Source organism: Cyanistes caeruleus, chromosome 2 (assembly GCF_971803275.1).
Source record: "Cyanistes caeruleus chromosome 2, bCyaCae1.hap1.1, whole genome shotgun sequence".
Classification (NCBI taxonomy): domain Eukaryota; kingdom Metazoa; phylum Chordata; class Aves; order Passeriformes; family Paridae; genus Cyanistes; species Cyanistes caeruleus.
The window spans coordinates 78,683,167-78,707,549 of record NC_141702.1 but is presented as its reverse complement, the minus strand read 5'-3'; the positions used below and the strand labels follow the sequence as shown (position 1 = coordinate 78,707,549).

At 38.0% G+C, this 24,383-nt stretch overlaps 1 protein-coding gene across 4 annotated transcripts in view; it reads left to right on the top strand.

Moving 5' to 3' along the window:
- The window catches only part of CRIM1 (cysteine rich transmembrane BMP regulator 1), a 174,623-nt gene that overhangs the window by 111,280 nt on the left and 38,960 nt on the right, over positions 1–24,383 (top strand). For all 4 annotated transcript variants that reach the window (XM_086878121.1, XM_086878123.1, XM_086878122.1 and 1 more), the window contains 2 exons: positions 7,110–7,292; positions 11,050–11,247. In XM_086878121.1, the coding sequence (XP_086734247.1) occupies positions 7,110–7,292; positions 11,050–11,247 (381 nt within the window). The remainder of the gene's footprint in view (positions 1–7,109; positions 7,293–11,049; positions 11,248–24,383) is intronic.

The window sequence follows — 24,383 nt, the reverse complement described above, 5'->3', positions numbered from 1 at the left end:
TCACTTAAGACTTTGACCCTTTCTGTACTGCTGGTTTAGGCTGTACTGATAATTGTGTGGTAGTACAGAAGTGAGCTCCTCCGTCAGTAAGACCACTTGATGTGACTCATCATCAGTATTTTATAACTGTTTCTGTGATTATTTTTTTTTGCCTCATTTGAGAAGATAAACTGACATATAAAGGAGACATTTATTTTTTTCTCTGTGCCTTCTGGCTATTTTCACACTTGCATCTCTATACAGTGGTACTGCTTTGGAAGAGAGATTAAAAATCTTCTTTAATCCCATGTCTTGTCACCTCTTGGTGCATTTGCTCCTCACAGTAATTGCAGATTCATTATTAATCTCACAGTGCAGAAAAGGATAAAGGTCATTCCACTATTTCTAAGAGGAGATGAGAATGGCATGTTTTTAAAGGGAGCATCAATGAGTACTGAAAGGAGTTGATGGGGAATACAGGGTCAGCAAGGAAAATACCTTAGAAGGAGGAATGAAGTCCAAGTGAAGTACCTCACAGACACCATCTACGATGGAGTTCCCATTATTTATTGCATTAATCTTGGCAGTCCTTATTGCACTTCCATTAAACTAACTTTATATGTGCTCTAAAGAAATAAGAATTTGACCAAGCTAACCAGTCTGTCTTGGAGCTGAGAACTAAATAGTCCTAATACTAATTGAACAGTGCTGCATATTTCTCTTTGGCCATCCAAAACCACAGATTTTTGTGGAGGACTTGAAATAGGCAGCTGCTTAAAAAAGGAAGGTGTAAAATGCAGCTTGTAAGATGCAAAAGATTGTTTGGTACAATTGTTTGGTTCATAATAAGATTAACATTAAAGGAAGATAATCTGATACCAAAAAGGTAGAGGGATTTAGTTGTTGTGGTCTGAGGTTTGGTTTGGGGGTTTATGGTTTTCAATTCAGTCAGGATGTCTGAAAGGTATTTGAAAATCATGGCTAATCACCAGTCACAGTTGGATGAAAATTTGGTCTAGTCTAATAAAAAAGTTGGTCAGTCTACCAAACCAAGTCAAATGTTTTAGATCCTCTGAACCTTTATTATATTTGTCAAATTGGGAAAAGTGTGTGAAACAGTGCAAGTCATCATTACCAGTTATATTTAAAACAGGAGGGAAAAGGAAAACACAGAAAACTGAAGGCCAGGCAACCAAAATTCCTGGTAAAAAATAGTCTGTAGATAAATAGTTAAAAAAGATAGGGTAGAGATTGTAAGGACCACAGCTGGATGTGAAACCAGACACAAAACTCAACAGTGGTTCACAAGGAATGGGAGGGTTGTTCAATGGGATGTAGAGACTGAGTTTTCAAAACAAAATTATTTTTTAAATAAAAAAGGACAAATTCTATTTCACTTATTTCATGTTGGTTAGTGAAACACAAGATTCAGTATAGATTCTGTGAAATGATATGGCATATACAAAGAATATTAGATGTCAAGTGGTGCAGTTTGCCTTGGTTTAAAAGTTTAAAAAAAAAAAAAGTATATACTTAGAGTGTTTACTTTGGTGAAATGGTAAGGGTTTTTGCAAAAAAAAAAAAAAAAAAAAAAAAAAAAAAGCCAAAGTGAATTTTCTTGGTAGACTAATACCTTCAGTAGTGTTCTGGCTCAGATACTGCTGGATTTTTAAATTTGGACTTTTAAAGTTGATGATACCTTTGGAGTCAAGATTAGAATTCAGTATTTTTCTCAAAGCATGGGAGACATTGCTAGACCTGTTATAGCCAGACCACAGCCTTGTGTTACAGGTTTGGAGATTTTTTTTATTTTTTTTTTTTTTTACCTCCCCCTGCAGTTTTTAACTTCTCTCATGCACTAGAGGTTTCTCACAAATGTCGTGGCAGCGCATGATGGGCTGTGCCAGTACCTATTGGTCCTGTTTCAGATGTCTGTGCCCTACTAACATGCCCATGGCTATGGCTCACAACATGTATTTTCTCCTGTGATGGACTGACAGAGACCACTGCGACTTAAACACACTCCTCTTTTACGAAGAACATGTCTTGCTTCCAAGGATTGTTTGACAATTTCACCAAGAAAGTCAGTCACTGTTTGGGGGTTTTAGAGCATAGCCACCACCCTCTGTGGCCCCAGCTCCTCCTTTGTTGTCCTGGTATTTTCCTGTAGTGGGACTACGGGATGTTAAAAAGCAGCACAGCTTAATTTCTAGAAGGAATTAAGAGAAAGAAGCAGGGATAGTCTTGTAGAAAGTCACAGAAACAACCAAACACTAAAAAAACATGACCTGATGGAGAAAAATTAAAATTGAAAGAACAGTGTACTTTTTATTTGTAAGAGAGGTTGTAGGTGGGGACACCCTGAGGTGTCCTGAGGACGAGTCCTTTTAGCAAGACATTTGTATACTGGAGGATAGAAAAAATCTGTTGAGCATGAGACCTCGATGGGAAATGTAATGAAGCTCAGGAGAAGCTTCCTTTCTGTTTGTTTGCTGTTTTTGTTTAATCTGAATTACCCCTTCCATGATTTTTGCTCTGTTACTGTAGATAAAACTGTGGAATTGTTTAATAAGTAGGTTGCATTTCCTCCATTACTGGTGGTTTTAAAGAAAATATTTTAAAAAATTAAAATTCTTTAAAAAAATATTAAAACAGGTAAAGATGAACTTGGGTTTTCTCAGCATACCAAGTATCATTTAATTTCTTTTACACACTGCAGTTGCTACAAAATAGTATTTTGTTCCTTTAATCTGTGAAAGTATTTTTAAGTAATTGTACAAATAAATGCATTCATTTACAAATTATAGTTACAGTTTTAGTTTAATTCTGGTTTCTCTGTCTCTGGATCACCTTTTTAGAATATGCAGGACCAAAGGACTTTCAGAACAGTCTGTAATTGTGCTAATAGGGAATATGCTGCAATAATAAGCAATATGCTGCTTAGGGAAATTAAGCAGCACAACCTGAAGAGTAAGAACCCAAATAGTTTTTTCTACCTAGCTTGTTTTTATATGCTTGCAAGGAAACAACAGCATACAGTTGTCCTATAGCATTGTTATGGGCCAACTCCAATGACATGGTACTCTCTTTTTTAAACTCTCTATCAGCTCAACTTTTGAAAAATGGAAAGCTTTTCTTTATTTTGTTTATACGGACACAGGATTCAAATTTATCAGTTTCCTTCCCTTTCATTTAATAGAAAGTTCACTGCAATTACCCGAGTTCCTTCCAAGGCTCTGGTACAAATACTTCTTTATACTGATGGAACATCCGAAGTCCTGGGATTCTGTACCTTTTAATCCTTTAAACAATAGAAAATTGTTTTGAATCTTGCTTCCGGTTTGGGAGAGCTGGAATTTCTGATACTACAGAAGAAAATGCCCAAACTTGCCTACAGAGAGCTGATGCCCTGAAGCATCTCATGTGCTTGGTGTAACAGTGCAGAACTGCTGCCTCACAAGGGATGGTTTGCCAAACTTGCATGTGTTTCTGAGCTGTTCCATGACTCTAATTAAAGAAAGCTGTAAGTATTAGGAAACTGCAGAAATCTCAATGACAGAAGTTTTACTTTGGAGTAGTTCAGTCCATAGAACTAATATGTATTTCATTAGATTTACATGTAGAAGGTTTGAAAAATAATTTGATAAAACAGATTGTGTCCCTTTGCAGTTCAGATTGGTGATAAAGGTTTGAGAAATGATCACTGTGCAGTGTGAGGGTGGGGTTTAGTGTGACGTTTTTGGGCTCTCACCCCCAGAACAAAAAGGCTATGGCCATGGGATCCCATGTAGATCCCACGTTTAGCTCCCTGTAGAGCTAAATTTGTGTCAGAACTATTTTTCTTTTAACTCTGTGTCAGGAAATTTAATGCCAAATCAAGTCAATTGTAGTCATGCTTGACTCTGTGTAGGAGCAGAGATGTTATTTGTTCTTCCACTGCCAGAAGAAGCCCTATAACTTTCTGGGGACTCTCCCTTCTGTCCTGGCTTCTTTCACAGATGGGCAGTTGAGTGTCAGTGCTTGGGTTGGATGGATCTTATAGTACTGGGTTATCTGAGAGCTAGCAGACACTGAATTTATGTTCACAAAGCCATGGCCTGGGTCTCATGCCCATTGCTTTGTTGTAGTTGTCTGCATCACAAACAGGATTTAAAGTCTCAGATATGTTTACCTGCTTTGTGCTATGACGTTTTGGCAATCTGAATTCCTTTGTGACATACTTAAGCTTGAAGAATCTTACCTGTAGTTTTCCCTTTTTTAGAAGAACAAAGAATTCATTAATTTAGGAAAAGATGCATTTATTTAATGTCAGCTTTATGTTCTTTTATCCCTTGGTGACTCTCATACTGAGATCAATAAGGCAATAAAATTGGCACTAAAAAAACAAACAAAAACAAACAAAAAACAAACAAACCCCCAAAAACCTCAAAACAGGGAACTCAAAATAAAAAAAAAACAAACCAAAAAGAGGGAACTGAAAGATCTTTCAGCATATTATAGTGGAAGAAATGCATTATTATAATTTCACTGTGTGTTGCTCACTCTTTCATCAGGCTTCTACCTGGAGTATCTAAAGCTAGAGTTCTTTGTTTTATTGCTTGTTTTGCCTTGACTCAGTCTCAAGACTGGAGTCTTACAGATGGTTCTAACAAAAGTAATCCTTGTCTCATAGCTGGATGCGTAGGATTAAGTCTAGAGTTGAGTCTGGATATATACACTTACCATAAGGCTGGGTGGTAAAAATGCACACAGGGTGAAATTCTACAGTGGTTTTCATTGTAGGAATAAAACATGCTGTTTCCTTACAGGATTTGCAGTTACTTGCATTGTCTTGTTTGGACATTTAGAAATAACAATAATTAATGGGGGATGATGTTTTTACTTCTAATGAAGCAGGAATTCATCTCTACTCTTCGGGTATGGGGGAATCAGTAAAAATCTGGAAAGCTGCAATCAAAGTAGTGAAGCCAGAAGCAAAAGTATTAAAGGCCTTTTGAGTTGTGTTGGCACTTTTCCTTTTTGAGTAAGTTTCTAAACTAACAGCTTGAACTGCATAAACTTGAAATATTTCTCAAGTGTTTGTTTATGTGAATTACTTTCTAATGAGGTCATAGCTGTTTTCCTGGACACAGTGGTATTTCCTCCTCTTGCTCTTATTTTTTATGCTGCTTTCTACATTATGCCTTGAAGACAGAACAGGCATATAAAAATCAAACATCGCTCAGGATACTTCCAAGTTTCATCTCTGTGCTTTACAATCATTTCAAGTGACTCAAGGCTGGACCACAGTAGAAGCATATGTTGAAAGAAGTACTTGAAATGCTTTAGTTTTAAAGAAAACCTGTGTTATTGTCAAGAGAAACTCAGATGTAAAGTTTTTAGCCCAAAAGTTAGGAGAATTGGGATAGATTGAAAGGAATCTGCTGGTGCTGATTTTTTATTTAAAAATATTTCATCTCCCATGTGAGATTGATCACTAAGCAAAAGAAAAATCACCTGATGATAAAGTGGGCACAGTTTTCAACTCTATGTGGCAAGGCATTATATATGTTAGTAAATAGTCTTTACCATCTGTTCTACAGAAATCACAAACATGGACAATTTTCCTTTCTTTCCTTTGCTGTTTGCTTCAAATGCAATGGAACATGTTGGATTTACCTACAGTATTTGATAATGTTGTTGCTGAAACAAATAGCTTTCTGTTTGCAGAACCTTTGTTTTTTCAGACTGCTAGATTTACAATTTCTGAGAAAAACAGACTGGTGGACTAGATAGTGCTGTACTTCAGGTGGCTGCTTTCACAGATTTTGGGCTAATGTCATAGGAGGCCAAAATTTTATTTTGAGGTGGGGAAGAGGGAGGGGGGCATAAGTAATTGAGTAATATAATGATGATACTGTGAAGTCATGATTTCCTAATGACTAATGTGGAGTACTGTAGTTGAACATAAATTTGGAGTGTATTTTCTACAGTGTCTTCAGTCACAATGATTCAGCCCTAAGCCGTGGAGCTGCACAGTGTTTGTGGAAGGGGGAGGATCATTGTTGGGGGTTGTTGGGCTGGTGAACTGAGTGGGCAATAGGTGATGGAGGTGGGTTCATAAATGTGGGGTAACTGCTGGGTCAAAACCTCTATGAAAACCTTATGATATATACATGATGTGTAGATGTTCCTCAGAATGTGGAAACAAATTTCTTTGGTGTAAAATAGTAATAATAATAATGAGAAAAAACTGATTAAATCTGCAGACTGTTTAATTAACATCTCTTTTTTTTCCTCTTTTTTTGAATGTTAACAAAGTAAATGAGCAATGTTCTTCCCAAAATATTTGAAAATTTTGAGGGGCTCTTAGTTTCCCACAAAGTTTGGCTTTAATTACATGTCAAGGCTCTGCTGTAGATGGAGGCATACAAGAAATACCTATCTTATGTTTCTGAAATAATGAAGTGCTCATGTAACTACTATTACAATTGAGGTTTTTTCTTTGGTTGTGAGGATTTTTTTGTGGTTGTGAGATGGTTATTACTGCTCCATGTTGCTTGGAAAAGGAGGTGTTTAGTTCTGCATAATAGATCATGCAGTCACAAAATGTTTGGATTTTGTTTTATGGTTTGTTGTTTGTTTTGGGTTTTTTTAACCTATGGACTGGACAACTTTAGTGCAATTTATCCACCTGAGTACCAAGTCAGGTGGTCAAGTCAGTCCTACAGAGAGAAAGATTACACTTAAGAAATATCAGAAACTGACTTCTTAAAACAAAAGCATATTGTTTTGTGTGCTGAAATTTGAACTATCTTCAGGTTCATCGAGAATGAGAAATATTTAACACCTGCAAACAAATACCAGTACTGCAGCCTTTTTCCCAAGATTTTAATTTTTTTTAATTACGACTTTTAATTGTAGAGAGTTGCTCTGAAGGTTATTTTGAACAGCATTTTAAATTCTTCCATTGTTGAAACAGAAAATAAAATACGCCATTTTCTTAAAATGAAATTGTCATTGAGTTTACAAAATAAGAGAAAAATTGACTGTCTCTTTTATATCTGTTTTTGTCAGTAGCAACGTAAGCTTAACCATTTCCTGTTTAACAATATCTGTAAAATATATATTTTTTCTTCTTCTTCTTTCAGAAGTGAAGCCAACTTGCATATTTAACAGCATGGAATATTATGATGGAGACATGTTTCGGATGGATGCTTGTCGATTTTGTCGGTGCCAAGGGGGCGTCTCTATTTGTTTCTCTGCCCAGTGTGGTGAGCTACACTGCGACAGGTACTATGTGCCAGAAGGAGAGTGCTGCCCAGTCTGTGAAGGTACAGTCTCTTTTTAATCCTGTCTGCTTTTAGTTCTGATGGCGTTTTTTTTGGTTTTTTTTTCATTTGCCTGTTCAATGGACATGAGCAAACAAAGCAAAGGGGCAGCAGCCCAATATCAATGTTTTTCTCTTCCTCCTCTGCTCTGCTGAGGGCCTTGCTAAGCCTGCAGTCCTCCTAAAAAGGGCTCTTTGGGACATTTCACATTGACCCTTTTGCTTATAGTAGAATGTATTTGAGGCATCTTCTGCCAGAATGCAACCAGAATTCCAGCAGAGGAAGATAGGGGTGGTGCTGTGCACTTGCATCTTGCCTCAGTGAGGGTCAGGCTATGGCCACCAGGTAGCCAAAAGGCTTGTGAAGCACTTTTAGTCCCTTTGTTTAAGTGTGGACATAGGAATATCTTCTCAATAAGTGAAACCACTTGGAAATCTGATATCTCCTCCTCAGAGGACAGGAATCTAGTAATTACTGTGAATTTCAAACACTTTGCAGTCTCCTTAAGACCATTGTTCCTGTAGGTCTTTGCAGGAGCAAATAAGCCAGAAGATCCATTGTAGTCATGTTTTATTCCAAGCAGAGAATTAGAAAGTATCTCATAAAAATACACGTAATAGAGGCAGCTGTAAGAGCTGGACCCTCTCACTCAGCACAGGATCTGGTGAAAAATGGCTTGTTCTGTTACAAGCTACTGAAAGCTTCAGAGATTTAAACCCAAAGTCTGGATGAAAAGGTATCAGGTGGGTAAGTAAGGAAGTAATTTTTTAAAGGGTATTTCAATTTTTTTTATATTTTGGTGTATATTTTCTATATTTTAGTGTACATTTGTGTCAGGTTGATACATGGTGTTCACATGTAGAGAAACTGAAATGCAAATGTTGTAGGTTTAAGTATTCCAGAGAGATACCAATCCATATTTGCCCTGAGTTAATACATGGCCTAGACATTTGATGCTGACTATACTTGAAGGCAGGATCCTAGAATTTTGGTGTTTCCTGGTGCAGTTGCACCTACATTTACAAGAGCCTTCATGTTGTAAGAAAAAAATAAAAAAATCTATGCTATATTGTCATTTAATGACATTGAAAAAGTCTAGAGAAGGCATGTCTGATGTGGTGAACCTCACCCCCAGCTAAGTGCAGATCCACTCCTGAAGAAATTACTGTATGAGCTGCTCATTTTATATAATATATAGAATCTCTGGGTTTCAAATCCTATAATTACTATTTTTTCTCATTGTGAATATTCCTGGATTTGGTATTATGAAATCATTGTGACAATTATTTATATAGATATATAAATAATGTATCTATATATCTGCTTTATCTGATCTCTCTGTCATATTCAGATATGGGTGCTGGTTTTCCACATTGGATTTGCAGATCTAGATATGTCCTTTGTGATCTTTGATGATTTAAATATTCAACTACCTTATTATTTATCCATAAATTGTTCTATCATCATCATACCACGATAAAATTTGATTTCTCCATTTTTGCAACGCTTGAATCAGACTAGCAAGAAAACCTGATAACATTTCATTTCATGTTGATGAATTGGTGTGTATTAGTCTGCAGTAGAAATTTCTTTAAGACAAGTCCTTAGTAAGAATAAAATGGGTAATGTTATATAATTATTGAGTAGTCTGTGTTTTCTAGTAATGACTGTGGCTTAATGCCAAGTTATGGGGTCCTTCATCAAACCACCTGGTGCTATATGGTTTACTTCTTTCTGTTGTGTATTCTTCTGATAGGGGTTATGGCACTAAGTGCAGGAAGTCTGACTTCTGAATTCTGTGTGATACATGGTGTTTTTACTAGAAATTCCCCTTGTTTTGGTGGCATTCTTTTAAGTGAGCCTAGACAGCTGGTTCCATTAGCATATTATAGTTGTCCTGGTTCCTTTAAACACTTTCAAGAAAAGGAAAAAAAAAGGTGCCTCTCATCCCTTTTTAAATAACTTCAGTAAAGCTGACACCTAAATTGACAAGATCAGGTATTTTAAATGGGCAGAACATATCAGCCCACCCATTCATGCTTTTCTGAAGCAGTTGAAGAAGTGGCATTTTTCTACCTGTCCTTCTTCTGTTGAATATTTCATGACTTGTTGTCAAGGTGATTAGTTGCTTCCTGCAAATTTTCACTTGATTATAGAAATATCAAGAAATATAAAGCTTTCTTTTCTTCAGGAATTCTAAAATGGCAAGTAGTAAATTTGGTGTGAGTTGTGTAATACAGGCAAAAGCCCTTCTTGACTTAACTACAGGAGGAGTTCTTTCTCAAAATTCTGTAGGCTATAGCAGCATTAGGAGATGTAATTTGCTGGACTTAATTTATAGCTTTAAATGCTAGTGACCTTGTAAGGGTACCATGAACTATGTGCTTTGAGCCCTTTGAACTATGTGCATAGAAGACTATTACAAGTAGCACAAGTCTTGTATGCCTTTTCTGTGCTTTTTCTATAGTCCTCTGTCAATGTACATATGTACATAAGTCAAATGATAAGTTGACTGATAAAATTCACTACATTGCATTGTATATGATTTGATTTTTGGCTAGGTCAAACCAGTTACTTACAGATGCAAAATCATCCTAAAACGTAAAAGATGCAAATTAAGAATTTAGGAAGAAATTAGAAATTAGAAGAATTTAGAATTTAGGAAGCATTTTAATTTTTAAATGCCTTATTTTCCAACCATCTGGTTCTGGGCTTAATCAGAATTTTACTAAAATTCTGATTATCAGTACAGCTCAGGATGTTTGGATTATCAAAAAGTGGCTTAGAATAAGACAACAATTACTGGCACTGCTACAGGTTTTATCTACATTCAAAATGCATTGCCTTCCTTCCAAAGGGGATTGATGAAACTTCAAAGACATAATCCAGGTTTCATTCAATCCCCTTTTTCCTTCAGATAAGGCATCTTACTTCTTCCCAGTCCTTCCATCTTTACACTCCTGTGTTAAGTGATTTATTATAAATCACTTGTGTTTATTTGATGTCTGCTAAAAAATATCTTTTCAGGTACATTTATTGCTTTTAATCTATTAAATTTGCTTTAATATGTAATTCGTAGTATTGCTTGCTTTGCCTGACCTATTATTTATTGTACATTCTCAGATACTTCATTTCTGAGCCTGACAGCTACCTTTTATTAGCCACCATGATAAGTTGTGTACATTCACATATAATGTATATATCTTAATAGTCAAAAATATAATAAAGATTAAGTGACTTAATAGTCTTTTTGACTATTAAGATCAGTGCAACATAGCAGATCTCTGGAGTACTATTAATTCTGACGAGTAAAAGCTGCTTTTATTTCAAGTAATGAGTTAGACTTGCATGGAACTTGAGAAATCTTACACAAAGTATGCTCTCTAAAATTTTGTTATTTAAGTACCCAGATTTTAATTTGATTGCTAGCAGGTAAATGAGACTTTTGGCTTTCAAGGGGCAAAACTTCAACAGAAATTAAATTGAAAACTGACCCTGTTCAAAAAGGTAGTATATATCCAAAAGTGGAATGAGGTGGAGGCTCTCTTCCTGTTCCAGCAACAAGTGTGCCAGAGGCCTCATCTTTGCTCGTAGCATGAAAGCGTTGCAGTGCTGACACGAGTCATTCCAGTGGGACATCTAGAAGTGTTGGTACAAAAAAAGGAATCAATAGATCCAAGAACCACTTTGCCCTGAAGAACAAAAAAGAATTGAAACATTAACTAAAACGCACATTCTTTTGCAATTGCTCTCATTTCAGACCCACTTTATCCAGTCAACAACCCTGCTGGCTGCTATGCCAATGGGCAGATCCAAGCTCACGGGGACCGCTGGCGGGAGGACGACTGCACGTTCTGCCAGTGCATCAATGGGGAGCCGCACTGCGTGGCCACGGCCTGCGGCCAGAGCTGCCTGAACCCTGTCAAGGTCCCCGGGGAGTGCTGCCCCGTGTGTGAAGGTAAGAGCAATATTCCCCCTCACCTGGCTTTGGGCTGTCATGGCTACAGCTTACCTGGCAATTCTCGGTTTACCTTAAAATTTTGAGGGTTGAAGAAGCTGGTACGGCGTTGGCTGGTTACTGAATAATTCCTGAGGGCAGAAAACGTCAGCGTGGTTTAACTACCACCTGTATGTTGGCAATCCCTGGTACTCTTTTGGCACAAAGAGTATATAGTAAGAGGTGGTTAAGATCAGCATTGCAAACGGAGACATTAAAAAAAATATTTTGAATTGTATATGTAAATGTACATTTAGAGCTGCGTTTTGTGGAGTAGCTGTTCATCTGGAAAAACACCAGATAAATTTAGAAATGGTTCATCTAGACCTAGAGCCATCTTCACAGTACACAAGCACTTGTGCGGGTTCAGTGAGTTGCCACTTGAGTTTTTCTCATTCCATCTCTGATAAAAAAAATAGGATTTTGTGTATCTACATATGTCTCGGGGCCCTTCTCTGTTTGCAGTATCCATCCAAGTAAGCTCACTGGGATATTATTTTTTATGATAAATCTGAGGAGCATAAAGATTTCTTACAGGTGCTCTTTAACTCCAGAATTCACAAAGCTAGGTATGAAGAAGGTGTTTAATACAATGTGTAGAAGCACTTTTATTGTACATTTATTTGTGCAGAATTGCACTACTTGCACTGAATTAATGTCACTGTGAGGAAGCAGGTTAACTGCTGTTAATCCCCAGTGATCACCTCAGGATGGGTATCACAGAGCCTGTGCTGTCACCCCTCATTATCTAGGTGTCTGAGCCAGCTTGGGAAGGCAGGACAGAGAGAGAGAGAGAGAGACTGATGAAAGTGTTTTCAACATGTTAATACACTGAGAGGATTCTTTTCCTCTAATGAGGAAAGGATAGGCAAATGTCTCTATTTTCCTGTTCCAGAGTAGAGAAAATGGATGAGAGATAATTGAATTAAATGTATACATATATATATGTGTGTGTGTGTGTATATATATATGTATATAAGCTAATTATGAAGAACCATGGGAGCAAACACAGGGTCAAGTGTAGGCTTCCATCCTTCATTGCTTGAGGTTGCAACATAAACAAGCTGCTGCTTCATTAGCACACCACAGTAATGCCTCTGCAGTGCTCTCAGGACACAGGTTAGGTTCTCTGGACTAGGCTGCATAATTCTATGCAATAATATGTTTCTACTTTTAGAAGATGTAGCTACAACTTTTGAAGTCCATAAAAGTTGTTTTGTAGTGTCTCGAGTCAGTGACATATGATGTGCAATCATACTTATGATACAAATGGATGAAAAGTGGCACAGCAGAATTGTGGAATCAATATTTAAATGAGGTCCCTGTGTCATCTAATTTATGTTTTATTAAAAGATAATCTGACTTCTTGTTTGTTTGTCGTGTTAGCTGTTGTATGATGTATGCTTAATTGTAGTCATCTAGTTTTGAGTGTGTCATCTGGGAGGCAGTGACACTGAATGGTATTTTGAGGAATATATGTTCCTCAGAATGTTCCTTCCTATGTTTTAAGCTTAAAAGCATCACATTTGCCTTGGTGACTTTTTTTCAATGGGCAATGAAATTATGTAAGTGGTGGAACCAACAATTAGTAGAAGCACTTCTAGTTCATGCTAGGACAGAGTTTCAGCGTACTTAGGTACCAGCAAATCTCTTGAAGTTATGTTTTGGGGCATCAAACAAGTTCAAGGCTGTTATGCCTTGTGATTAGCAGCCTGAATAAAAGTATTTAGATTCATGAGAGCAAGGTGCTACCTGATTTAAAGCATGAGTCCTGTGTGTCTTTCTGAATCTGTTAATATTTTTCTTTGAAAGCACACAATAAGAAAATCCCAAAACATTAGGAAAAAATAACAATGCTAGGTGTTGACTGTCTGCATTTAACATTAAGAATGTGTATCTTAAAATTATTTTTTTAAAAGGTAATGTTTGAGCTGATGGCAGCAGGGACTTGTGTGTTAGCTGTAGACTTCTGGCCCACCTCCAAGGTCAGTTAGCTTCACGTGTCTTAAGCCCTAAATCTGAGATTAGTAGTGTTTCTACTTGGAGTTTAATGTGTGGGGCAGGAAACAAGTATTGTCTGCTTTCATTACAATGCAGCTGTCCCTTGCTAACACAGTAGGCAGGAGCTTCTTCAGATTATGTTCTCTGATGTTCTGCTTGTTCTAAGGCTGAACTGGAGAAGTATCCGTGCCGTGGGAAGGCAGTTAAAAACTTCTACTTCCTTCACACTACTGATTTTCCCCGAATTTTAGTTGTATCATTTTAATGACAATCTAGTCCCATCTAAAATGCTACTTTGTTTCTGCCATCATACAGACACCTGACATCTCTATTCTCTTAATCAAGTAAGCTTCATGGATCAGTGCTCCTTCCCATTTTAAATCAGCTTCTCAATCTTTTTCCTTAGCATTGTTTCTGTTGATGAAGTTCTGCTACTGATACTCACTGTGTCATCCATGACCTGCAGGGGTGGTGGGAACAGGGGAGAATAAAGTCCTGGCTGGGAAGTTGGCTGTCAAAACATTGATTTTAATGATTCTAATGAAAAAGATGTGCAGTAAATTCTAATGGAGCTTCAAGCAATGAAGTAAAGTCCAGGCACATTTTTTCCTAAAGGAATTAAAATTCATCATTGTCAGCCATTTGAAGCTTTTCTGCATGCCACTTCATTGCACTTGCATATCCACAGCTTAACCTGAATTTTGCACTGCACTGTATGAGCAGAAGTGTTGACTGTCCTGTGCTCTCCAGTTTGGTTTCTCCATCCTTCTGCTTCTCTAATTTCCTACTCTTCAGGAAAGAGAAGAAGAATTCTTATCTAGTGTGGGCAAAGGTCTGGCATTGGTGATATTACATGAGGGTCATATTTTCAACTATGCAAGTTATTAGAGGAGAAAAGCAGTGTGCTTTAGTGATATGTTTAGTAAATGGGGAAAAATAATGTAAACTTTGCAGCTGATTTTGAAATAGCAGTTTACTAGTGATTGTAAAGATAAACATACCTCATTTTGCACTCCTTTTTTGAACAACTTCCAGTTGTCACTCACATCCCAACACTCTCAACAAGAATACACACCATAAAGAAATAACACAGTTTTTGCAGATTAGCTTGAAATTACTTGTTTTCAAAAGTTGCATTATGTAATTGCATCATAAATATACTTTACTTTTTTGCTCTTACTTGTATACATTTGTTGATTTAGCTGTAGCTCTTACTTTTTGCTTTTTCTTTTTTTTTTTTTTTTGTGGAGACTAATGAAGAATGTAGGAAATAATTATTTGTATTTTAGGATCTTAACTATGCATCAGTTCTAAATCAGTAAGAAGAATGGGGCCTGCTGAAAACCCCCTACTATCTTAGTCAGTTCAGTTGCTGATGGACCCGTTCATACCCATATTTCTCTTTAGAAATAAGTGTTAGATAAAGAATAATAAGGAAGACATTTTAGATGCTTATCATTATTTTTAAGCATGCATTTATTTCTCATTAGACTTCTATTTATATTTGAAAGAGAACCCACTTCCATAAGCCAGCTTCAATTGTGTGAGCTTACTTTAAGCATGTCAGATATAAGCTCTTTAATATGCAAACCAAAACATTTAGTCAAAGATACTTCTGTCATGTATTTTGGTTTGAAGTATTGAGAGATACAGGGATTCGTGGGGCATGAAACTGATGAGAAAATTCTAATCAAAACTGCTTGTAGATCTGGCCTGGCTGTGGCTCATCCAGAGTAAAAGGTTATTAGTATCAGTCACTTCTGAGTCTTCTTCTCTGTCTTTGATCTAAATGCTGCTGTACCTGCAGTTCTGCCAATTCATTTATTTCCTGGCTGATTTATAATCAGTTTCAGTGAAGCACATATTTGTTCCCCAGGATAAGTTTACATTCCAGCAGCTTCGTAAGGATAAATTTTTTCTTGGATTACACTTGCAGAAAAATTTTGCTGCCAGAGATCACATATAATGTGCTAGAAATTCTATGTACAAAGATTCTTGAAATATGAGCACAATATGTCAGCACACAAACGTATCCAGCCTTTGAATATAGTAAATTCAGACCAAACTAGAACATTCCCATTCCCTTGTGAAGAAAATCCTGATGTTCTTACCACTGCAGTGAGCAAAACGGGCTGAGGATTGTACAGGCAGAAGTTACATAAAAGTAGCTGGTGACACTATTCTAAATTAGAGACCAAGATGGAGCAATTGTGATATTTCTGTTGCTATTCATATTCAGAGTTGATTTGTATCTGTTCTCTGCAGTAACCCTTCTTAATTCTTCCTGACATGCTGCTGTATATGTATCCATGGAGTATATCCTGTATCTATGCTATGCAATACATGTTCCCATGTTGATTGGATGCCCAGGTTGGTTTGAAATGTGTAATTTTCTGAATGCCTGCCTTGGGTTTGCTGGACTTAGAGAAGATGATAACAGTCACTCCCCTCACTTCAGTCTTGCCTGCTGCTGCTGGAAGGGGAGGCTGAGTGAGGTGTTGGAGATGCTTTACACTGGAGCTCCCTGGGGAGATTGATGAGGAGGAAGAGATAGGAGTATGGGGGTAGGTTCATGAAGGAGAGGGGTTTTTATGGCATTTATGGATGTGGTGTGCCAATACAATGAGTTTGTATATGGATTTGATTTCCAGTTCTGTGGACAGCCTCTCTTGAGTTGCACTGTAGCTGGTATCCACTAGTATCTTTAGCAGCTCTGCTGGATGTATTTACTAGCTCAGATCAAAACTAAATTTATTTATTAGACAACAAAGCTAAAAAGAACAGCCAGTGTCTTGGAGGGTAGAGTATTAATTCCTATGTGTTTTAAAGCAAACAACTGACAGAAGGATACTGGCCAAATTCAACAAGGGAAAATACAACATGCTGCGAGGAACCAGAGTAATTTTGATTTTTGTCTCAACACTGTTTGAGCAGAGGTATATGGGGGAAGGACTGCACATGTGCCATTTGCAGGAGGCAGCTAGGAAAAGATAGAGGAAAGCCCTGTCTCTAGGAAGACTTTGCCTGACAGCCATTTCATGTCTCGAAGAGAATAGGCAGTCAGTAGGTGACCACCAAGGACACTGTGTCCTCCAGAGAGGTTCTCCAGTCCGGTGGCAAAAGGTTTCCACCGATGGACTGCAGTCGAATGTTCAGCTGGGCCAGTGGTCTCCTGCCAGTGAGCAGACCTTGGGAGGAGCTGGAGGGTATAAAAGTAGCTGTGTCACAAGCTACTGGGCTCTTCTTTGCCCTCACTTCCATTTTGCTTGCTCTCACTCGCTCTCCTTCTTACTGGCTGGACACCTGCTGGCCACCTCCAGTGTCCTGTCCTACCACTTCCATCTTCCTCACCTACTCCAGCCATCACCTGCCCCATGCATTCCTGCCCGGGTTCCTGTCTGAGCTTCCAACCCTGTGTCACTGATGCAGCCTGTCACCACAATCCCTGCTGCAACCCTGTCCAGGGTTCTGGACCTCCTGCCTGATGTCCTTACACCTCATGCCTGGTCCTGTTGCTGTGGGAGCTGTGCCTCTCCAGGAGCTGTGCGGGCTCCTCAGCACACACCCCTGCCACGTGGACCCCCAAATTCTGGTCGTAACACCTGCTTTTTCTCTCTGTCTCCCATCTCTCTCTCTCTCTCCCCTCCCCCTTTCCTTTCCTTTCCTTTCCCCTCTTTCCTTCTCCTTCCTCCTTTTCTGTCTTTCCTACTCTTCTTTAGTTGGGCATCACCCTTTTCATGACCAATAAACAGTTCTCAGATATAAATTTGCCTCATGTGGCTTAATTCCATCCTAGATCATCTATTTTAAAACAACCCCTCACAGTTCCCCCTTAGTGGAACGTGACATGCTTGAAGGAGATTCTTCATGAGTCCTGAACCAGAGTGATTGTTTAATAGCAGCGTTCCAGAAGTTTGGTGATTAAGTGGAAAGAACATGTTGAACAGGGATTAACAGGGCCTTGAGAAGGCAAATACCATACTGAAATTAAGATCAAGAGGTGAATTCACAAGAGCTGAAGTAATCCTTTTTGACCTCTTTCCTGTGGGTTGGTGTGTCCCTGGGTGACATAGTAGGTACTTGGTTCTTGTCTGAGCTTTGCTTCTCTGATAAAAGTGGAAGCTGGAAAGAATTGGAGAGGTATGAGTGCAGTCCAAAATTTGTAAAATACATCCTAGGAAGACAGACTGAATAAATTGGATTGGTTCAGCTTAAAATAAAACTGTGAAGTCAGAATGTGAACATTGCAGTCCTCAAGTGCCTAAAAAGGTTTTTGCAAAGAAAAAGATAAGACAAAAAAGAATGGAATTGGATTACAAAAGATAAAGATGGGATTTAGAGGAAGGCAGAAAGTTGTTGAGGAAAACAAAATTCCCTCTGTGGCATGTTGTGACTAAGATTGTCTTTTTGATGTGTTCAGGGAGTGGCAGTTGTATTTTCAGCCTCAGTGAAAAGAGATTTGCTCAGGAAATTGCTTGCATAACTGAAAGCAGTAATGGTAATTCATGTGTAGCTTTCAGTGTTCATGCAAGTGTTGGCTGTGGCTCACCAATATAGAGCCCAATATATAGCTGGGGGCTTGCAGGGGGAGAGTGTTTGGGGGTCTTTTTAACTAAATCAAAACCCTTTTGGCAAGACATCTTGATACAGTATGTCCACTTAAATCACTTCTTTCCCTGTTACCTGACATGCCAAAACCCATGGACTGTACATGGGCCGTGTTAGTAAAAACCGAGTATATGAGGAAGGGGACTGGGTGCTTTGAGGTGGCTGCTTCCATAGGGAGAGGGGCAGAAAGCCTTTCCACAGAAAAGGCATGAAATTGAAGACAGAGGCATATTGAGGCACAATGGTGTGGAGAGGAAGACCTTCTTTTATCCTTGGCCTGTCCCCAAACTCAGACTCTTCAGTTGAAACAGCTTTTCAAACCATGTAACTCCTTTCTCTGGTGAGAGCTAGGAAAAGCAGGCCAATTCTCTTCTGTGGATCCAGCACAAAGAATTAGTTTTAAGCTTCTGATGGATGCTCCTATATTGCTTCTATAGCTCCTGTAATGATATAGGCCCTCTGGGATTTGACTTTGTCTATTTAATCTATTATCTATTTATCGGTTTAGTTTGTTTTCTAGACTTCTCTTCATTAAGAGCCAAGGCTTAGGCAATCATACTGGCCTCCTGTGCTTTCCCTATGGTTTTAGAGCCAATTGCTTATTTTTGCAGCACAAGGAAAGGATCACATATCTTCAGATTAAAAGAGACAGCTAGGTGGAGGGGAGAAAGAGGTTTTTCAAGTGCCATAAGGGATTGAAAAATGTTGATATGTGCTCACACATCTTTTGGCTCAGACCAGCTCTTCATGGGGGCTAGTCTGGGTTCCTGTTCCATTGCAGCTAACCAGATCCACTGGCAATCAGCTGCAGTTAGTACTGCTGCTTCCAGACCTGCTTGCTTCTTGCTGGGCTAACAACTTTGCTTTCTCAGTAACTTTACTGTGGTTTAAACAGCAATTCCATTTTTAACGAATTTTTCAAAAAAAAGAGGGAATATACCATATGAATATATAATAGCATGTGAATAGTACTAAAGAAGCTACAGTGATAGAAATAACTTTCCCTCAGGCCATCTGCATCTGTGGACAAACATCTGCAAATTGGAGTAATAGCTGTGTTCACAGGAGGTAAATATTGGTTAGGACAGTATGATGTTTATTTTTTATTTTTTTTTCAAGCAAGATAATAAATTCAAGTGTTCAGCAGTGGCATTGATGCCAAAAATGTCCCTTAGGAAAGTCTGTGGTTGCTTCTATTCCCTTACATCTCTCAGAGGCTCAGGCTATTCATAGAGAAAGCTGATACACGGTAATTGGTTATCTCACAGCACGCCCTTCTGCAAGAGAGCCCTCAGGTACAAGTGGCAGGGTGCCAGCATAAGCTGTGAATGAGAAATTAAGTGTTAAACAAAATCCCCTCAGAGGATTTTCATGAATAAGACCCACAGTACTTTGCTGTCATTATGGCTGACACTTTATCTTCACAAAAAGAAATTAACATTTTCATCAATAAAGGAATCCAAACTCTAGCTGAGATGTAATTCAGTTCAGTTCCTTTAGCGTGTCTAGCACTTCATTAAGTAAAAACAGGCAGCAGAGTCCAGTGAAAAGAAATTTGATTCATGCAGGATGAAGTCAGTGGTAGTGAGCAGTGTTCACTGACACGGGGTGTGGGCCCAGAGTCTTCCTTAGAGCATGAAATGTTAAGTTATTGTTCAGCAGCAGCACTGGAGCTCCTAACCAGCCCTTTCATCATAGTCAATTAAGGGATGCAAACGCCACGCTGCAGAGAATTGGGCTTCTGTTTGCCAGATCATCATTTAGTGTTGTGGTTCTAGAGAAGGCAGCTGAGCCTGTTGAACCACTGTATGATGAAACCAAACTGGCCAGTGCAAGCCAGTGAAATTCAGGAAGACTATACAGTCTCTTCCTGTCTATTTAGTATAGACAGGAAAAGAAAGGAATAACGTTTTCATGGTTTTCAGTGATTCATCATTGAATTAAGTGGAAGACTGCTGAAAGGGTAAATAACCAGAGAATCCTAATGAATATGTGTCAGGGTATGAGCCTCATGGTTCATTCTAATTTTTTTCAGCACCAATGGTTTTCATAGATTGGCCCCAGATGTACACTAATTTAGTGTTTATCCTCACCTAGCAAAAATTAGTGAATGGCCTTCTTAATGTATTTGGACATTTCTTGATAGACTTAATTGCCACCTGCTACAACAAGGTGGTCGTTTCTAGTGTAATTCCATCTAAAATTGTCAAAAAAGTTCTTATCAGCAATAAAATTCATTTGAAGAGTATACATGCCTGTTAAACCAAAAACCACTGGAATTGATTATGACAGACTAAAGGTTTTAACTTTACACTTTGGGAGTAGAAAGTAGGTATTTTGATTGCATTACTGCAATACATATAACCCCGGCTTCTTTACTCTGCAGCAATAGTCTTTGATTATAATAGCTACTTTCAAAGAAAAAATACATATTTTAGTAGTTTCAGGTTGGCAGCATGAATAAAATTTGAGAAAAAATGCTGCCAAACTGAACTACGTGTTTGGAGATATTAATGAATATATTTTCAGAGTTACTTGTGACATTAGAAAATTTTGTCACCTAAGTCCTTCTATAAATTTATAAATTGTTATGTGATGCTGAATTTTTGAACCCTGGTAGCCAACACAGCTAAATTCTGGGAAAAAATTTCCTGTGAGGCATTAGGTATTTCAAACCCAGGAAGGAAATTCTTTAGCCCAGGACTCAGGACTGATATTTTTCATGTAATGAATTGGAGGGGTGGGGAAGGCTGGAATGCGAACTATGAGGATGGAAAACATTTAGTCACTCTTGGAATGATATGAATGTTTTTACAGGAAGCTTAAGTAAACACACATGCTGCTGCTTAGTAGGCTGCAGTTAACTTTTTTGGACAGTAGACAAAATTTAAACAAGCATGCAGACTCGAATGAAAGGCTGTTGAGCAGCACACCCTTCAGGCCCAGTTTTGAGGCAGTTATCACTTAGAACATTAGGTAAAAAGTTGGACAACTGTTTGGTTGGGGTATTTTTCCTTGTGGGGTTTTTTTTATGGTAAATGCTTGAATGCTCTGATTTTGAGTTTCTTTAAATCAGTTGATGCTGGTTTCATAGGAGCAAAACATGTTACATCTTTGAAGGGTGTAGTCTGTGTTATGAATTACTACAGAAGAGGGAGCTATTTCACTTTCTCCAAACATGGGCATGTTCTTTATTATTCATGCTGGAGATCTTTCTCCTTGTTTAGAACATGATTTTTTTTTTTTTTTAATTTTTTTTTTTTCCCAGAAGACTTTTTCATTTTATGAAAACAAAATAGGTGTTGGACATCCTAGAATCCTATTCTCTTGAGCTTATTCAGAAGAAATGTTGTGCAGAGGAAAAAGCTTAGAATGCAATAGGTACTTCCCTACTTACAAGCAATTATGTAAAACCATGAAGTAGGTATTTTCCTCTCATAATATTACTGAAAGTATGAAACAAAACCTTTTTGGAGTTAAAATACGGCATTCCAAATGAAACAAAGCAAAGAAGATTGTTTTTCATGTAATAATAATAATAAAAACACTTTGCTGAGAGGTGAAGCCTGCGTAATGTATTAACTTAAAGGAGAACAAAAAAATGAGACTGATTAAAGCCGGTTGTGGCTCTTAGAAACACCTGGAAGAAATTTTGCTTCTTGAATAAAAAAGCTAGTTTTTAAGTCACAAAGTAGATTCAGAGAGGTAGTGTTAGGCAAACGTACTTATTTTATAAAAGGAAGGTAATCAGTTCTTGGCAGAAGCATACAGAAATCATCAGAAATTGAAATGTTTATCTTTTGATTTCAGTTCCTTGATTAGGATTCATCAAGGATATTGCTGCTTTCACTGGAAATGTCCTGAGTTTATATGAAAGTTAAATTCATGGAGTCATGCAGGTCAGAAAGGACCACCAGAGATTTTTCTAGTCCTATCTCCTGCTCCAAGCAGGTCCGCTGACAGACACAAGGTCAGAGCCTGGTCCCAGTTAAATTTTGAGTGTTTTGAAGGAAGGAGATCACACAAATCTCTATGACTATGTCATAGTTTGATGATCAATGTGGTTTAAAAGGAAGATCAAAACAGCTTTTTTCAAGTTGTCATTTCCCATTTCGTGCTTGTGTTTGCTGCCTCTCATCCTAGCCTGGAGTCACGTCCAAGATAAGCCAGGCCTTGTTGTCTTTGTACCCTCGGGTTAAGGAGTGATAGACAGCAGTAGAATGCCCCCTGACCCTCCTTCCCCAGGCTGAGCAAGCCCTGCTTTGTCTCAGCCTGTCCTCACGTGCCACCTCTCCAGCCCCAGCTCAGCGGCCTTGTGATGTCCTTGCTCAGGTGTGTCCATGTTTCTCTTCTCCTGCGAAGCCCAAAGCTGGACACTACTCCAGCTGTAGGCTTCCAAGTGCTAAATGGAGGGAAACCATCACTTCCTTGTTACCTGCAGGCTCTGCTTCTGCTGGTGCAGGTCCCTCTTGTCCTTCATACAAACCAAAACTGAACTCTTGTTTTGGCTTTGCAGTAGAGCAGTTACATGTAATCTCTCTTTGCTTTCTGATGCAAACTCTATGGCCAGAGTTCAGGTTTTGAACCACGACTATGATAGGAAGCTGGGTATAATTTTTCATTCTGGTTCCACACTTAAGAAGGATTTTAGTTAGTTAGTTAGTTAGTTAGTTACCTTTTATGTAATTTATATAATTATGATAAAATCTTCAGTGAATGGTTTGGTTTTTTACATGCAGATAAACAGTAGAAGTCAACAAGATTGCAATAAATTGTAAATTATCCCTGGTTTTTTTTCTTTGTTTTCCAAAACTTCAGCAGTCAATGGTATAGTTCAGTTTTCATTCTTTTTCGTTATTTTTTTAAAATAACTGATCAAATTGTGAGTATAATAAAATTGTAATCAAGAGAGACAAATTTTACCTGATCTTACTGAAACATGGGTGCACCAATTTCTCTCCATATCTGAATACTTGAGCAGTGTCGTAGTACCTCAATACTCATCAAAGTATAACAAATACAAGGCACAGTACTAGACCAGATTGGCTATCCTGTGTTCTTGTGTATTTATAGTAGTTAACATTGTTAACAGAAGAAAATATCTGCTCTTTGTGCTACAAGCTGTCCCACATCTCTCAGGAGAAGTGGGAGGTCTCAAAAATCAAAAAAGAGGTGTGTAGGGATTGGTTTTGCTCATATTACAAAAGTATTCTAGACTGAAAACAATCAGTGAAAATACTATTCCACGCTGATATTGTCTTCCTTTTTTTTTTTCTCCCACAACCAGTTTTTGTGTTGGTATTGTTAATATAGGACCTTAAGGACAAAGCTGACTCCAGATATTACTTGCATGTCATCTTTCTTTCACCATGAATGCAGTTTGATTTCAAGTTGGAATGATAAGATGCAGGGTATGATCACATATTGTAGTATTTTTCAATGGACTAGTTAGACTGAAGGTCCACCAACAGATGAAATATGTGCTGTCAATTTTAAAATCATTGAAGTTGTTTCCAAGTAAATGACATTGTAAAAAATTAATTAAAATATTTTTATCAACCTCAGAGCAAGCAAATTAGTAATCTGCACCAAATTTCAGCAGAGAAGGTATCAGAGAGGATATAGGGAAGCATGGTGTTGTAATAGGAATCTGCCTTTATATATAAGCACTTGGTATCAGCAAAATCTGTGCTCCATTAAATAATCCATTTTTTTATCCAGACCCTCTTCAATCCCCTTCTCTTTATTTTCTTCTCTCTTTCTCTCTATGGTATAGTTGTATTGTTGGTAAAGCACACAGGCAGAAACTGCAGCCCTTTTCCCAGCCATTGTCTGTGCATTTGTGCACTGGGTCTTTCTTCAGCCGTTTCTACCAAGAGCAGCAGTGAAAGCCCAGCTCAGATCGTGTGGTGGTACATGCTTTTTCAAGCTTAGCTACTGCTTGCCTATTCAAATAGCCAGAAGTCTGGCAGAGCAGATCTGGCTTTATTTGTTGAGTCTTGTCTAGTGAAGTGAAAAGGCTTGAATTTATTCTTTTTTTTTTTCCTGGCTGCATTTTTGCTCATGTGGGGGTAGGGAATGAAATTATTTCTTTTGTCCTCTGCTTGCAGCTCATTGAGAAGCAGGCATGCATATAAAATTACTGTATCTCGAGGCTTACCTTTAGGGAGAGAAGGGAGAAAGAAACAGATTTGTAAGCTTGACTGGAAACACTGAGGATGCTGAAAGAAGGTCCAAAAGTAGAAGGTAACAGAATAATAAAATACAATGAATAGAGGACAAACTTTTCAAATTAATACAACAAAAGTTTAATTTCATTTTTATGAAATTATGAATTTTTTTTATATGAAATACCATGTTACTGTGTGTATCAAAGGCACCAAAATTGTGTCCATGTGCCCAAGGCAAGGAAGCATCAAAATACAGATGTTTAGTTTTTGAAAGTCACTAAAAATTATGCAACAAAGATAGGTAGGTAGATGGATGGA